The 14,895-nt window shown below is 40.0% G+C and overlaps 1 protein-coding gene across 2 annotated transcripts in view; it reads left to right on the forward strand.

The window, feature by feature from the left end:
- The window catches only part of pde8a (phosphodiesterase 8A), a 48,626-nt gene extending 33,849 nt beyond the window's left edge, over positions 1 to 14,777 (forward strand). For both annotated transcript variants that reach the window (XM_020637964.3, XM_065952801.1), the window contains exons 8-22: positions 142 to 282; positions 913 to 1,001; positions 1,147 to 1,198; positions 1,284 to 1,326; positions 1,717 to 1,794; positions 1,993 to 2,063; positions 2,851 to 3,015; positions 5,831 to 5,879; positions 6,078 to 6,213; positions 6,303 to 6,501; positions 8,916 to 9,133; positions 10,440 to 10,572; positions 11,313 to 11,477; positions 11,596 to 11,725; positions 12,510 to 14,777. In XM_020637964.3, coding sequence (XP_020493620.1) covers positions 142 to 282; positions 913 to 1,001; positions 1,147 to 1,198; positions 1,284 to 1,326; positions 1,717 to 1,794; positions 1,993 to 2,063; positions 2,851 to 3,015; positions 5,831 to 5,879; positions 6,078 to 6,213; positions 6,303 to 6,501; positions 8,916 to 9,133; positions 10,440 to 10,572; positions 11,313 to 11,477; positions 11,596 to 11,725; positions 12,510 to 12,616 — 1,776 coding nt within the window. In that variant the 3' untranslated portion in view covers positions 12,617 to 14,777. The remainder of the gene's footprint in view (positions 1 to 141; positions 283 to 912; positions 1,002 to 1,146; positions 1,199 to 1,283; positions 1,327 to 1,716; positions 1,795 to 1,992; positions 2,064 to 2,850; positions 3,016 to 5,830; positions 5,880 to 6,077; positions 6,214 to 6,302; positions 6,502 to 8,915; positions 9,134 to 10,439; positions 10,573 to 11,312; positions 11,478 to 11,595; positions 11,726 to 12,509) is intronic.
- The last annotated feature ends 118 nt before the right edge of the window (positions 14,778 to 14,895 follow it).

Consider the following 14,895-nt stretch of genomic DNA (forward strand, 5'->3'; position numbering starts at 1 on the left):
GGACTTGTTTTGCTTAGGAAGCTTTATATGTTCTTAGGGGTTTTTGTCTTATTTATGTATTTACTGATAATGGATTTTATAATCAGTAGATTACCAGATTAGCCGATAAGCCTAAACTCTCTTTTTGCTTTTCTTTCACAGTACGTGAACCCTGCATATGAGTCTATAATGGGCTACCAACAAGGCGAGCTAATAGGGAAGGAAATAATAGAAGTGCCTAAAAGTGAGAAGAATAAGCCTGATCTCCTTGAAACAATAAACTCCTGCATACGGAAAGGAAAGGTAATGTACATTTATTCAATTACTATACAATACTTTTAGTAGTGTTTGTTGATATTCTTACATAAATAGTTTGGACATGTAACATAGAACTCATCATAGAGTATTGCATTTCAATCACAACACACTTGCAGTTACTGTAGATCCACTCCTATCCACTCCTGCCTTTGTGTCTGTGCATGCACACGTGCACATGCATCCATGTGTGCTGTAAGTATGCACCACTGGCCATCCAGCAGCTCCGTTTCATGTGCACAAGAACAGCAGATGATGGCTGTGCTGTAATCTCACTACACAGAGAGAGAAGGTCAGTTCCAGACAGGCGAACAGCAGGAAGGCTCTTTTTAAGCTGCCACAGCAGACTGTAGGTGGGGGGACATGAAACAAGCACAGCAGACTCCTGGAGCACTCCCCCGCCCCATTAAAGCAAGCTCACCTCCTCTGAAATACTCTGACCGTGTGCACCACGCCACCTTACATCCACCGCAATCATGCCACAACCAACTATTCCATAACAACTATCTGGACATTTCAAATGTGTAGATGTTGCCAATTATTAAGAATATATGCTTCCTAAATTTGTTGTGTATATTTGTGCATCTTTAATTTCTGGCTTTGTTTGTGATGTTCCAGGAGTGGCAGGGGATTTATTATGCCAAAAAAAAGAATGGAGACAGCATTCAGCAAAATGTGAAGATCACACCTGTAATTGGGCAGGGAGGGTGAGTTCATTTGGGATCTACAGGCTTGCTAAATGTAATTTACATTTCTACTGGCTTAATAAATATACAGGGAAGTACATTAATTAATAATGATTATATTTCTTAAATTTCTCCTGCTGCACTTATCGGATTCTTTTATTCACAGAAAAACCAGACACTATGTGTCTATCAACTGGCCTTTAAATGATAATAATAAGGTAAGATGCGTCTCCAGTTTTGTGGATTAATAATGAATTAAAGGAGCTTACTGTATCAATATTCTTCTGTCATCTGTCCTTTCAGAGTGATAAATCCAGTGAGCGAGTGCAGGCAGAGTCTCAGACAGGTAAGATCCACCCTGAAATTCTCCCTGCTCTATAAAACTGTCGGCTGTAGGTGCAAGACAACTCTGTCTGAAGTTGAAGTGAACTTTGTGTTTGAATAACACCACAGGTGATTTATTTTGCGACACCCGTCAAAATACTGTGGAGCACAGTATATTTCACACTAACTCTTTCACGACTGTGTCCCCTCAGTGTTCTGACAAGAGGCTCTAATTTCAATGTTACATTTAAACTAAAGGGTTGATACAGAATAAGTTTTTAATCTCTTCTCTCTGGCCTTCCAGAGTTGTCAAAACTGGGATTTTCAAGTCCTATAATTTGTAATCAACAGCCCTTTCACCTATCTTGCATGTTTGTGTGCATGTTCAAGTACGGTGTTTTCTTCTCTCCAGACATCCAATCCAGTAAGCACAAAGACCGCAGGAAAGGCTCTCTGGACGTCAGATCTACAACATCTCGGGGGAGCGATGGTGAGAGTGAAGGGAGATAGATGATGGAAACTCTGGGCGTATCTTGTCCACTTACGAACGCTTCCCAGTTGTCTGTTTGCACTTGGTGTCAATTGGCACACACAAACACACTCATTATAAAGGAGATGGAAAAATACAGTTGAATTTGTTTTTGAATTATAATACTGATGTTTTGGGGTATTTCTTTTACTCTGACAGGGAGCTCACAGCGAAGGCACTCCTCAATGGCTCGCATCCACTCCATGACTATAGAGGCTCCCATCACCAAGGTGGGTTCATCTCCCTCCCTATCACTGCTCCGAGCACACATCATATGATCAGCACTTTGTACTAAAGTGTTGCATCTCATGACCAAACACATTGGCTTTGAAACCGCTGTGAGCACTTCTTGTACCGCTACTGGGACTGAGGCTAGAGGCCAGGCAAACTGTGTGGAGGGGAGATAAAATGCCACATTTCATGCCTAACACAGGACAGCATGTTGGAGCAGAATGACCTGCTGTTTCTGTGGTTTGTGTAGTTGGCAGCCTGGATCGTTAGGAACACAAAAAAGTCCCCAGGGTTGGGTCATATGACACACAGCAGTTCCACTGCTGTATCATTTGAGTCAGTCCCTGAAGGCATCATCCTCTGCAGAATAAAGCACAGTGTGTGTGTGTGTGTGTGTGTTGTGTGTGTGTGTGTGTGTGTGTGTATGGTGTGTGTGTGTGTGTCCTGCGTGCCGTGCATGTGTGTCATAGCTATAACTCTTGTTATGCACATGCTTGCTGCTGACCCCACCACAGGTTCCTAGATGATGTGAATACTTCACCTTAACTGTCATTCATTTATGATGTCAGATCTGGCTTTGCCTTTTTTATCCCCCAGATATGTTTGTTTCAAAATGACAAACGTCAAAATGTTGTTGATTTTCTAGAAGTGCTTTACAAATAAACATTGACGTTTTTTATCATTAAAAATAGTTGAACATTTCGAACATCATTTTTATTGTTGTTGGTTTTGATATTATTAGTAGTATTAATAATCATAACATGGTTTACTTCTTACACCATCCAGGTTATAAACATCATCAATGCAGCGCAGGAAAGCAGCCCTATGCCTGTGGCAGAGGCCTTGGATCGGGTACTGGAGATCCTGAGGACCACTGAGCTCTACTCCCCGCAGTTAGGCACCAAGGATGAGGACCCCCATACTAATGACCTCGTGGGGGGGCTGATGACGGTAAGCAGCAGGTCCTGTAAGGAACCCGGTTCCACCAGAAGTCCAAAACACCCAAACAGCTTCCTTCCCCTGCAAATGAATCAACTCCCATATGATAACACACACGCAGAGCATTCACGGGATTCCACAGTGATAACACGTTTGTCTATGTGAACGTCCTTGAAGTGCTCACGTTGATTATGCTTTAAATGACATAAACAGAGAGGCAGGAGAACTTGTCGACTTCTGTGAGGAGTTCTGTTCATATTTGGGGGAGGGACAGAGACAGAGATTAACAGACAGAAATGGTGAAGTACAGAAGTAGAAAGAGTGCCAAGTTGGCAGTCTTGGCAACAACCCCAGAGGAAGTGTTAGATTGTCCTTTGTGCTCCTGTAGGCTGAAGAGGAAAGCCCACCCCACCCTCTCTCTCGCTCTCTCTCTCTGTCTCTCTCTCTGTCCCCCCTCTGCCTCCCCCTCCCTCTCTCTCTCTCTGTACAGACTCTGCACATAGTCACACTCACATGAACCTCTTCCTCTTGACTACACAGGCCTGGAAACATCCTGTTCTTTGGATCAGATGAATAAGCATGGCTTTACTTATAAATGTACTACAGATACACAGAGGCAGAGAACTGTGACACAGAGTGCTTCTGCAGAAAGAAATGCTCTGCCTGAGTGATGAAAGCTGTTGAGCCTTTACAAATCGGAGGTGTGAGATCAGGTTCGGGTGAAGATTTAAGAAAGATCATACAGGTCTGATTGCATATTTTAATTCCACTACTTTGCTGCAAAAGGTGTGCAAATTCTGACCACAGGAGACCCAGTGAAAAATGAAGAGATGAGTTTGAATCTTTCTAGGGAAAGACTTTAAATAACCAGTGTGTACAGAGGCAGCAGCACCATCGGACAATGCTCGGGTCAAAGATGAGCCAGTCTCCTCTTCCTTTTTCACTTGTGAAGTAAACATTTCACTCTGCGATACACACCCATGAATTGACTTATGCCCAAAATATATATATTTATCATGCACCAGAACAACTGTGTGGTTTAGGCCTGTGATTTAAAAGCTGACAAGTAGCAAAAATGTTGTAGGCTGATAATGGAGGCCTAAATGCTGTTTTTTCTTTTCTTTTCTTTTTTCCACCTTCTACAATTTCTTGACATACAGCGGTCTAGGTACATCCGTTTATTCCACTTCAGAAATACATGTTTAGTTCAAATTGATATCATTGTAGTTTCTTGCCACTTCTCAAAATACAAATTATTTTTACTATTATTTTAACAATGACAAATGGGTCCAAACTTTGGCTTTGGTTTTAAGGACATTAAACATACGAAGGAGTCCACAGTCTTGCTAGTAGCTCTGTGCTGCCTATAGGCTTGGAGCTAAATGCTAACATCAACATACTAGCATGCCACTGCTTAGTTCGGCAATGTTAGCATGCAAACGTTAGCTTATTGGTATTGAATTAGAGATGCAGATCAGGCTGATAGGATAACTAAAATTTTCAGCTTAAACAATTGCTATTTTCTAAATGATAGTGGTACCTGTTAAAGATTTAATAATTCTTTAAGGGATATGAAACTACAAATATTTTGAGAAATGTTTGACTTGAAAAATACAAACATAAACTTGAATTAGTGCTAGAGGAAAACTTAAGGGTCATTGTTGTCCGGAGGAATCCTCTTAGGTCCAAGAACTTACCTTCAAAATGTAATGGAAATCAATCAGATAGGGCTCCACTAAAATAGTCTGGATAGCTGATTTGATCAACCATATTAGGGTGGCTGTGGCTCAGTGGTAGAATTGATTGTCTTTCAGCCAGCAGGTTGGAGGTTTAATCCCCAGCTCCTGCATTCAGATATCAAAGTGTCCTTTGGCAAGATAATGAACCTGCTGGCGACCTGTGAATAAAGTAGTGCTTGTTGGACGGTGGGGTACTTTATGTTGCAGCCTCTGCCATCAGTGTGTGAATGTGGTGTGAGTGTGTGAATGTGACATGTGGTGTAAAAGCACTTTGTAGTCACAAGACTAGAAAAGCACTATACAAGTTCAAGACCATATACCACTATGATATGCTAACTAGATCTGTTTGATCAACCTAGACATTAAAAAATATAACAAAGGTGAAACAAATCGCAGTCCGGGAGGAGCCTGATGATTGTTCTCTCTTTAATGGTGTATTACTTCACTGTTAAGCTCCATTTACTATCTCAGCATGCAGCGCTGACAAGTGAAATAACTGAATGTTGATTATCTGATGTACTGATGTATGTTCATAAATTAACGGGGTTTCATTGTAACATACCTATTATTACAGTTCATGAATATGTAAATAATTTTCTAAGCTGCATATTGGTTACATTAATAAGCTCCGCTTGGCAGCCTCATCCCTCCCCTCCCTCTGTGCTGGTGGGGAAACAGTATAAGGTGTCAACATAACATGGCATCCAAAATATTGTGTCGTAGTATGAGATCATTCTATTAGCATAGAAGATCAGAAAATCCATGTCTGATTAATTATACTAATGTCATTTTTTATGGTGACAAGAATTTCATCCAGTTAAAACATCAATTTAAATGAATAAAGAAATGTTACATTAGTTCTGATTCAAGAGTAAATTTCACTGTTCATTTGAACAGTACATTTGAACTATCTTAACTATTTGACCAAATCATTTTGAAGCCCTTCGCAGTGTTTGTTTGAAGTGTAGTTGGTGCTACTCTGAGCTGAACTGCTCATGTCCCTGTTTAAAAGGAAGAATGATGACTTCATAAATTGTATTCATACCGTCCGTTGTTTACTGACACTTTCTGTCTTTCCTTTTTTGCAGGATGGTTTGCGCAGATTGTCAGGAAATGAATACATCTTAGCAACAAAACGTAAGTTATATAAAGCAAAGAGGAGAGAGATCCTAGAGATAATAGAAGGTAGTACACAACATTTTAGAAGATTTCTTTTTTTTACAGCTCTGTTATTGAAAGATACAATAATTTCTGTTCAGAGCTCAAGATGTCCATAGTAAAACTCATATTTCTGTATCTGAATGCTTCCTTTCTCATCTCCTCTCTGGTGGACAGAGCCTCACCACATCCCCAGTCACCTGACAACTCCTCTGTCCATAAATGACATCCCCCCTCGTATCGCCCAGACCATGGAGAACGAGGACTCATGGGACTTTGACGTCTTCAACTTGGAAGCTGCATCCATGAAACGGTGAGGCGGCTGTATAGGGACTATGACCAATGTGTTTGTTTGTTTGTATGAGAGTTCACGTTAAACTTCTATGATGAATCCTCCCACAGGCCCCTGACCTACCTAGGCATGAAGATCTTCTCCCGCTTTGGGGTCTGTGAGTTCCTTAACTGCCCCGAGGCCACTCTGCGCTCCTGGCTACAGTTGATTGAAGCTAACTACCACTCCAGTAACTCCTACCATAACTCTTCCCACGCTGCTGACGTGCTGCATGCAACTGCATACTTTCTCTGCAAGGAGAGGGTCAAGGTAAATTCATTGATAATATGATCTAATGGTCTATGACTTAGGGTAGTGGTGATGTTCATAGATTTGCTGTTAGACAGAAAATTAATCAGCTGCTATTTTGATAATTGATGACGTCGCGTTTCAAACAAACATGTCAATAAATATGTGATATTTCCTGCCCTTCTGACTGTAATATTTGGGGCTCTTTGTTGAATTTATCAGGATATTTAAAATCTCAGTAATTTCCAATAAGTGAATGTTTTTTTTGTTGTTGCTTTTTTGCGTTTGCTTTGTCAGTGTGCTTGACTCACGATCATTACTTTAAAAGCGTTTTTTGTATCCTCGCACAATGAGCCCATTAGCAATGTTAAACAACTGTACCATCAAAGTCATTGCATCCTGAGAAAAGAGTTTCAGATTGAGAGAAAATGTAGCAATGGTAGTCTAACTTTAACTAATGTCAATACTGTCCATTTACAACTCTGTTTTTGCACATTTACATTCAATCTTCCATATTCAATCTTCCTATTTAAGACAAGTAATGCTTAGTTAAATCCTGGTTGTGGATATTCACATTCTTAGTTTTGATATTTTTAGTACTTATTTACTTTGTATTTAATATTGTATTGTGTTTAGATTTGCTAACATTGTGTTTTTTTACTCATATTGTGTGTTGGATAACCTGCTGCTGTAACAACACAATTTCCCAGTTTGGGATCAATAAAGTAATTCTATTCTATTCTAAAAGAAAGAGTGAACCAATTCGGCTGTGTTCAGTAGAGGCGCTTGTTGATTCTGTTTCAAACGGTCCCCACTTATTTGTTTGTGGGTCCAAACACTTATACAATATTAAGATTCTAGAGTTTCCTCCTATTAAAAAGCAGCTCTGTGCTGGGGTTGAGGGTCAGGCGTCTGAGCCAGTGTTATCCAAGAGAGCCGCATTTTCACCCAAGTGTGTCAGTGGCTCACTGGTTTAGGCGCTGGTTAAGCTGATTATAAAATAGTCTATTTCTGATCTCACTCCAGTGATCTTTCATTGGCTTAGCCACTGAACTGTGAAGTTACATCACCCAAGGTTAATGAATCCCTGGAACTCTACAGGTTAGCAGCCCTGTTATGTTGCAAATTAATTTAGAAATGAGCACTTATTCTGATGATCTGTTTAAATGTTACTTTTTATACTCTTGCTATTTCTACTGTTTGTAGTCCTGTGAGAGGTGAAGAAAAAACTACCCAGTAAACGATGAATGACCTCATCAACTTGACGAGGTCATGAATGTCAAAGAATGAGTGCAGCTTTCTGTCCACGGTGTCTCAAGCATTTTATGATAACATTGTTCTGTTTATATACAAATCATCATTTTAAAAAACATGTCTTTCCACGTGAGTTGAAAATGTTTTTCACTCATGTAAATAATGGATCCTCTATTATTTATTGATCTCTTGTCTTTATGTGTAGTGTTATAAATAAAGTAGACTTTTTTTGTGGTTATATAAATATTCTCATTTTACAATCAGTCAGTTGTCTATATTTAGTATTGGAGAAAATTGTCCGTAACGAAGAACTCGGCACAACATTGGTCTGCACAACCATCATGGATAAACATTCAGATATGAAAACAAAACAACAGCATAATCCTTAGTTTCTTTTTGTTGTCGGTTTGTTTTTTGTTCTTAAGTCAAGCAAAATGCTTGCAAGTGTCCAAGTCATACTAGAGATTGAGAAATGGAGGTGTGGAGTCCATGGTAGCATGAATCGTCATTTTGTGATGTGAAGCAAACAGGTCAAGAATTCAAGAGGAAAAACTGATGATGATCTTGTGCATTTTTGCCTTTAAAGGTGGTTTTGTCACTTATCCATGACAAAAATATATTCTACTAGCAGCATACATAAGGATATCGTTTTGTCTGCTAGAGCATGTACCAAGAATAGCATCTTGAAACGGCTGAGACAGGAGTAAAGAGACAGGATACATACACAATAAAACACAAGAAATAATGTTCCCATATCTTGTTGAATGTCTATCCAGAATGCTTGAACTTCAGGACAGAACCAGACACAAAGAGTGAAGGTCCCTACCGAGATTGAACATCTTACACACAGAGGGGGACATTGGGGTTCATTTTATGTCTTTATACTGGGAGAGATTTGTAAATGGTCCAGGATTTTATATTGTAACAATCTAAATTGTATTTATTTAATGCAAACAAGAAAAGTTATTTTCCTGCTGATAAATCCAGACCCTTTTCCTGACGAAGAGCTACTTTTCTCATCCAGTTCGGCTTCTCTCTGCAGTCATACTTATATTGTGTGATCTTTGTTTAGTTAATCAAGTAGAACTCCAAATATCCATAAGTCCTTTGTCACAATATACTCCACCTTTACCTTGCACTTTTTTTGACATTTTTTTTTTCATGTTGTGTCCCCCAAACAGCAAAGTTTGGATCCCATCGATGAGGTGGCTGCCCTCATCGCTGCTACAGTGCACGATGTGGACCACCCAGGACGCACCAACAGCTTCCTGTGCAATGCAGGAAGTGAGCTGGCCATCCTCTACAATGACACAGCTGTGTTAGAGAGCCACCATGCAGCACTTGCCTTCCAGATCTCCACGAGAGATGATAAGTGCAACATCTTCAAATACATTGAAAGGTAGGAGAGTCAATACACAAGGAATAGACCACACCCTTAGATCACATCCTTATTATCCATCCATGCCTTGCTCGTGGTACAGCTAGATATCACAGGCCATCAAACACACAACATATTCTACATTTTTGAACTTCCCTCTGAAGGTTAAGTGAATGTGGAAGTATGCAGATGAAAAAAGCCTTCAATAGTTTTATAGCTCTATCGAGACCTCATGAATGTAGTGTAAACGGTTAGCATTTACCTCAATATCTGCAAAAAAACCTGGAGAAGAAAATGTTCATACAACAAGGTTCCTGGCCCAAAATTGCGCACAACAAAAACTAATTTGCTGAAGTAAATTGTCAGTTTTGGCTGAACTATTCCTTTAATTTGTATTTAAAGAGGCACTTTCGCCAACTTTTTGCAGCCCAAGTGTAATTTCAGCAATTTCCCCAGGAACCCAGTGGTATGATTTATTCAATTTTTTTTGCAAAATATGCTTTATAGGATAAATGTAGTTTATCTATGTCAATCAATTTGTATTCGTATAGCACCAAATTGTATCAAATGTTATCTCAAGACACTTTCCAACAAAAAGGCCAGGTCTTGGCTGTGCTCTTTGTTATGTAATTTAGAGATCCAGCATTAACACACCATGAGCACAACACTTAGTGACATTTAGCAAAGTAACAGTGGCAAGGAAATGCTTGCCTTTAACAGGCAGGAACCTCGAGAAGAACTAGACTCATACTGAACCGCCATCCACTGAGACTGTGCTGGGAAAGTAGATTAGAAGGAGATGCAGACTGAAAGAGACGGATAGAGACAAATAAACAGAGCAACAACAACAACAGCAGCTGATAATATAATGACGGTGAGAGGGTGTGTAATATTAGCAGGGACAGCTAATACATTCATCTTATGTTCCATTATTACAGAAAGTTTATTTTTTCTGTATGAAAATCATTTAAAGAAATTGTTTGTGATACAGCCATCACCTGAAGCATCACAGGGGATCAGATAAGCCGGCATGTGTGCCAATGAAAGCATTACTGTGTGTGTTGACAGCAACAGGGTAGTAATGTGATTTGAATCCTGGAACAGAATAGCTCACATGTGCTGGTCCCCTCTGAGGGGGTCAGTGAACAAAGCATCCATTCATCTCCACTGTCACTACAGTCTGAAGGGGAAAACTGTTCACACGGGTTTTTATGCTATTTAAAAGACTGCCATCTCAGCCTCTCTCTGTTTTCTCCCCTTCTGCTCACCCTGCATTCCCCTCTTTCACCCGTCTGATTCCTGGCATCGCTGTTATCTCTCTTTCTAGGAATGAATATCGAACTCTGCGACAGGCCATCATTGACATGGTGCTCGCAACGGAGATGACCAAACACTTTGAACACGTCAACAAATTCGTCAACAGCATCAACAAGCCGCTGGCTGCTCTGGAGGAGAATGGGGTGAGATTTAAAAAAGATGAAGCTTTTAAAAAAAGTTGTTTTGTACTTCCTACCTGTGTAGAAATAGTAGCTCTAATTTTAGCCCCCCCTTTTTTTTTTCTAAATAGATCAGTGTTGTGCGTCAGAGCAGGAAGGACACACAGGAGCATTCAGACACTTGATAAACATTGTGATCTCATTCTGTCACACGCTATCACAGAATCACTCCAACAGTTTACGAGCAACAATAGTGTAAGCGCTGGAGAGATGACGATCCCGGTTCAGAGGACTTGCGGTCTGTTGTTGCCCCAGTGCAGATAGCTTTGTGCGGGGAGAATTTTACAACTTAGTACCATCTTTCTCATCTGTGTGTGGAATGCTCGACACAGATATTTAAAAGCCGTCCTGCTTTTTAAAGGCAAGAATGATGTGAATAAGTGATTTGAAACCGGTTTCCCCTCAGTTATTGTCTTTGTGAGTTTACACAGATTAAACATTGAAGTGTTTGGTGTTAATGTAATGGAGTTTAAATTGATTTAAAATAAAAACTCTTTGACCTTTATTTTCATTTAGCTAACCATCGACTAGGAGGTCCAAATCAAACAGAGGCTTATCTAGTGTTAACCAAGAAGAGCTCCTGTGCTTCTGCTTTCCATAATTATCAGTGAATGTAATCTCGTTCTGTAGTTTACTGAGCTGTCTCTTCATTTATCTTTAGCTGTCCTTATGCTTACGCTCTGCCTCCTTTTTTTTCCTTGAAGGGAAACAGTGATGAGGAATCTGTCAAAGGCATCCTGACATCTCCAGAGAACCGCATCCTTGTCAAGAGGATGCTGATTAAGTGTGCAGACATCTCTAATCCATGCAGGCCTCTGGAGCTTTGCATAGAATGGGCAGGACGCATCTCAGAGGAGTATTTCGCACAGGTAATTAGAAAAAATAACATGGCGGTTGTGTTTTGGCAGCAGATGTACTGTGTTTTTAATGTAATTGATCTAGTTAGTGTGTGTGAGATGATCACTTTTGTTGCTGTCTTTGGTACAGACGGACGAGGAGAAGAGACAAGGCCTGCCAGTGGTTATGCCTGTGTTTGACAGAAACACATGTAGCATCCCAAAGTCCCAGATTTCCTTTATAGACTACTTCATCACAGACATGTTTGATGCATGGGATGGTAAGACTGCACAGCTTCATGCAAACAATACACACACACACACATACAAGTAGAGTGGCAACTGTCTTTTCTGAGTATTTTGCTCAAAATAGCAACTGAGCTGAATTATCGTCATCTTCAAATTTTGGGAAACATGGGAACCTTGGTAGTCCTTAAGAAAAAAAAGGTCTGCACACTGTTCAGCTTCCAATGAGCAACTTTATTGAGGGCAACGTTTTGGATCCAAAGGATTTTCTTCAGGCAAATGTGGCAGGAGACAAGCAGTTTTTTCTAAACCTTGGTAGTCTTTGCCAAACGTAGCGGTGCAATGACATATCAATCGATCGATATTTGTATAGCGCTAATTCTCATGTTGAACAGCCATCAGCTGCAGCTGAATGACCATGACCAAACAGTTAACTTATTTAAATCAGATAGCGAAAGGTTCTTAATCACACTTATTCTCAGATTGCTGCATTGTTGTTTTTATGCCAGAGCTCTCTATTAAATTATTGCTATTGTCAGTACTGTGGGATATTTAGCCCAGCACAGTAAATGGGGGAAAAAAAACTGAATTCACTTCATACAGTATACTGTATGAATGAGCATCGGACTGGTATTCGGAAAAGGTTCAAAATTAAGGCAGATATCCAGAGATGAAATGTATGAGAGATGAGCAGGAAATAAATCTGTTGTGATTCAGTAAAATGTGTCAGTGTTCCTTTTAAAAACATATTACAGGACATTCAAAACTGACCAAATTTGATGTCAAGGTATCAGTAAATATCTTTTGTTGTCTCTCCAGCTTTTGCAGACCTCCCTAATCTTATGCAGCACTTGGACAACAACTTCAAGTACTGGAAAGGCCTTGACGAGAGGAAGCTGCACAGCCTGCGACCGCCTCCAGAGTAGGCTGCTGCAGCCCTGGTGACTCTGCAGTCCGGGACAGCCCTCCTCTCTCGTGCTGGGGCATCTTTCTCCCTGCCAGCCGAAGGGCCTCCACGCCTTCACTCTCCTGCTTCTGTAGCACGCCGAGCGTCCACATGTCCGTCCATACAGAAACCACAGAAGGACTTCCTGACGGACGGCCGCAGCTTTGACGCTGCTGGCTTTACAGTCTTGTCAGATGAGAACTGTGACTAACAGACACAGAGCATCTTTATGAACTTAACGTGCCTCTCAGGCATTCGCAGTGTAGCTGGACAAGTGACGTGACTGAAAAAGGTTCCTCACGGGCCTCCCTGCAAACTGCCGTCCCCAAAAATACCACATGGGCTCTCCTGTCTGCCTGTGAAGCTGCTGTTTGAGTAAAAAAAAAAACTGCTTGTTTATGAAGGAGTGTGCAAGGCTGGAGGAGAGGATGAAGTGTGATCTGGATCTGAAAGTGTCCAATCACTGTTGATCTCCATCCCTGTGCTTGCAGCATGACAGGACTGCTCCCTCTTCCCCCAGAAGCCACAACATGAAAGAACACTCCACTGCTTTTTTTTCCTGCAATATATTCATGTGTCCATCAGAAACACATCCATGCTGGCACTACAGAGTGCGAGAGAATGCTTTTTCTTGTGGTCAGGTAGTCGATCTTTAGTTAAGGCCACTGCTAAAACAAAAACCTCGTAACATGAAAAAACACTCCACTGTTTTTTGTTATTTTTTGACGTATACTCATGTGTCCTTCAAAAACACACCCATATTGACATTCAGCCATCATTACAGACATTTTGAAGGGGATGCTTTTGTTTTTGGGTCAGGGAGTGGATCTTTAACTTAGGCCACTGCCGACAGAGCGAAACCTCAACACTTCAGATGATTTGGTATGTTAATTTCTCCTAGATGTTCCATATTTTTTCGATTAAAACAATTCAATACGTCAATTAGTTCAAGAATAAGAACACAAAATTGAGTTTCAAAAGGAGAGATGAAAGCCAAAGCCAATGAAGACAGATACTACTATAACTCTCGAAAATTCACAATTATTATTATTATTATTATTATTATTATTATTATTATTATTAATATGAAGCATTACCATATTAAACATTTTTATTTTATTTTAAAAGTACAGTACCAGTTTGAATGAACACTTTTGTATTGCACTGTAAACAATATTAGAAATGTCTACGTCTCAGTGATTTGTCCAGGGATGGGATGTTGCATTGTAGAATAAGCTGTTATTGTTGTTCATCAGGAGTTTGTGTGTGTGCATGTGCGGAAGTGTGTGGGTGTGGGTGTGGGTGTGTGTGTTGGGGTTGTAGGTGTGGGTGCGTGGGTGTATTCATTGTTGCAACAATCCCTTACTCTTGGTTTAATGCTGTAAACCGCTTGACATTTGACAACAGCAGAAATATGTGAAAAACATTTTGGACTTGAAAATTTTTTCTCCCAGAAATTTTTGTATCTGGTTTATCCTACTGAAAAGACTGCCTTATTTTATACAATATTTATACAGTACATCCCACTGTGCAACTGCAACGGACATCTGGAGTTTTTATTATGACATAGTCAGAAGGTTATGTTCAAGTAAATCTCAATATTTTTATAGACAATGAATTTTACACTGGATTTGCAGCAAATGAGATCAACCATTCTAGCTATCTGAATACCTGTGAATTGGACGGTCCTGCAGAGCATGTATACAGAGAACTAAATGGTTAAGAAGGATGTGGATCGCAGAGTTGTCTATCACTGTCTTTAAGCAGTCTCCTAGAGGCCGGCTTGCATTGATTTTTGATCAAACATCATTCTATTTTGGCCACTTGTCCAACATCTTTATGCACAGACCCAGGGATCAGCGTTGGGTTCAAGGCTGGTTTCAGATTAGGATACTAATATATGTTAAAGATTGTTGCTTATTAAGAATATTTCCTCATTAAATAGTATATAAATGCCGTAACATCGAGGCATATGATGGTTAATGAGGCGTATTGACCACGTTTATCTTTGTTTCTCTCTTATGACAGAATTGTACACTCAATCAGGGGATTTGTTTGTTCCTTCTGATTCACATCTTGGTCTGAAGGCACGGAAGAAAATTAGAAACTATTCAATGAAAAATAAAATAATGTCAATTATATGTTTGCAGTCTATTTTCTGCAGTAATACAATTTCCGTCCTCTTACTTTTGTAATCTTTCTTTTGTCTTTTTTCCTGACATGTCCCTCTATTAGTCCACAGTGTGCCTTGTAAATGTT

Source organism: Labrus bergylta, chromosome 3, assembly GCF_963930695.1.
Source record: "Labrus bergylta chromosome 3, fLabBer1.1, whole genome shotgun sequence".
Classification (NCBI taxonomy): domain Eukaryota; kingdom Metazoa; phylum Chordata; class Actinopteri; order Labriformes; family Labridae; genus Labrus; species Labrus bergylta.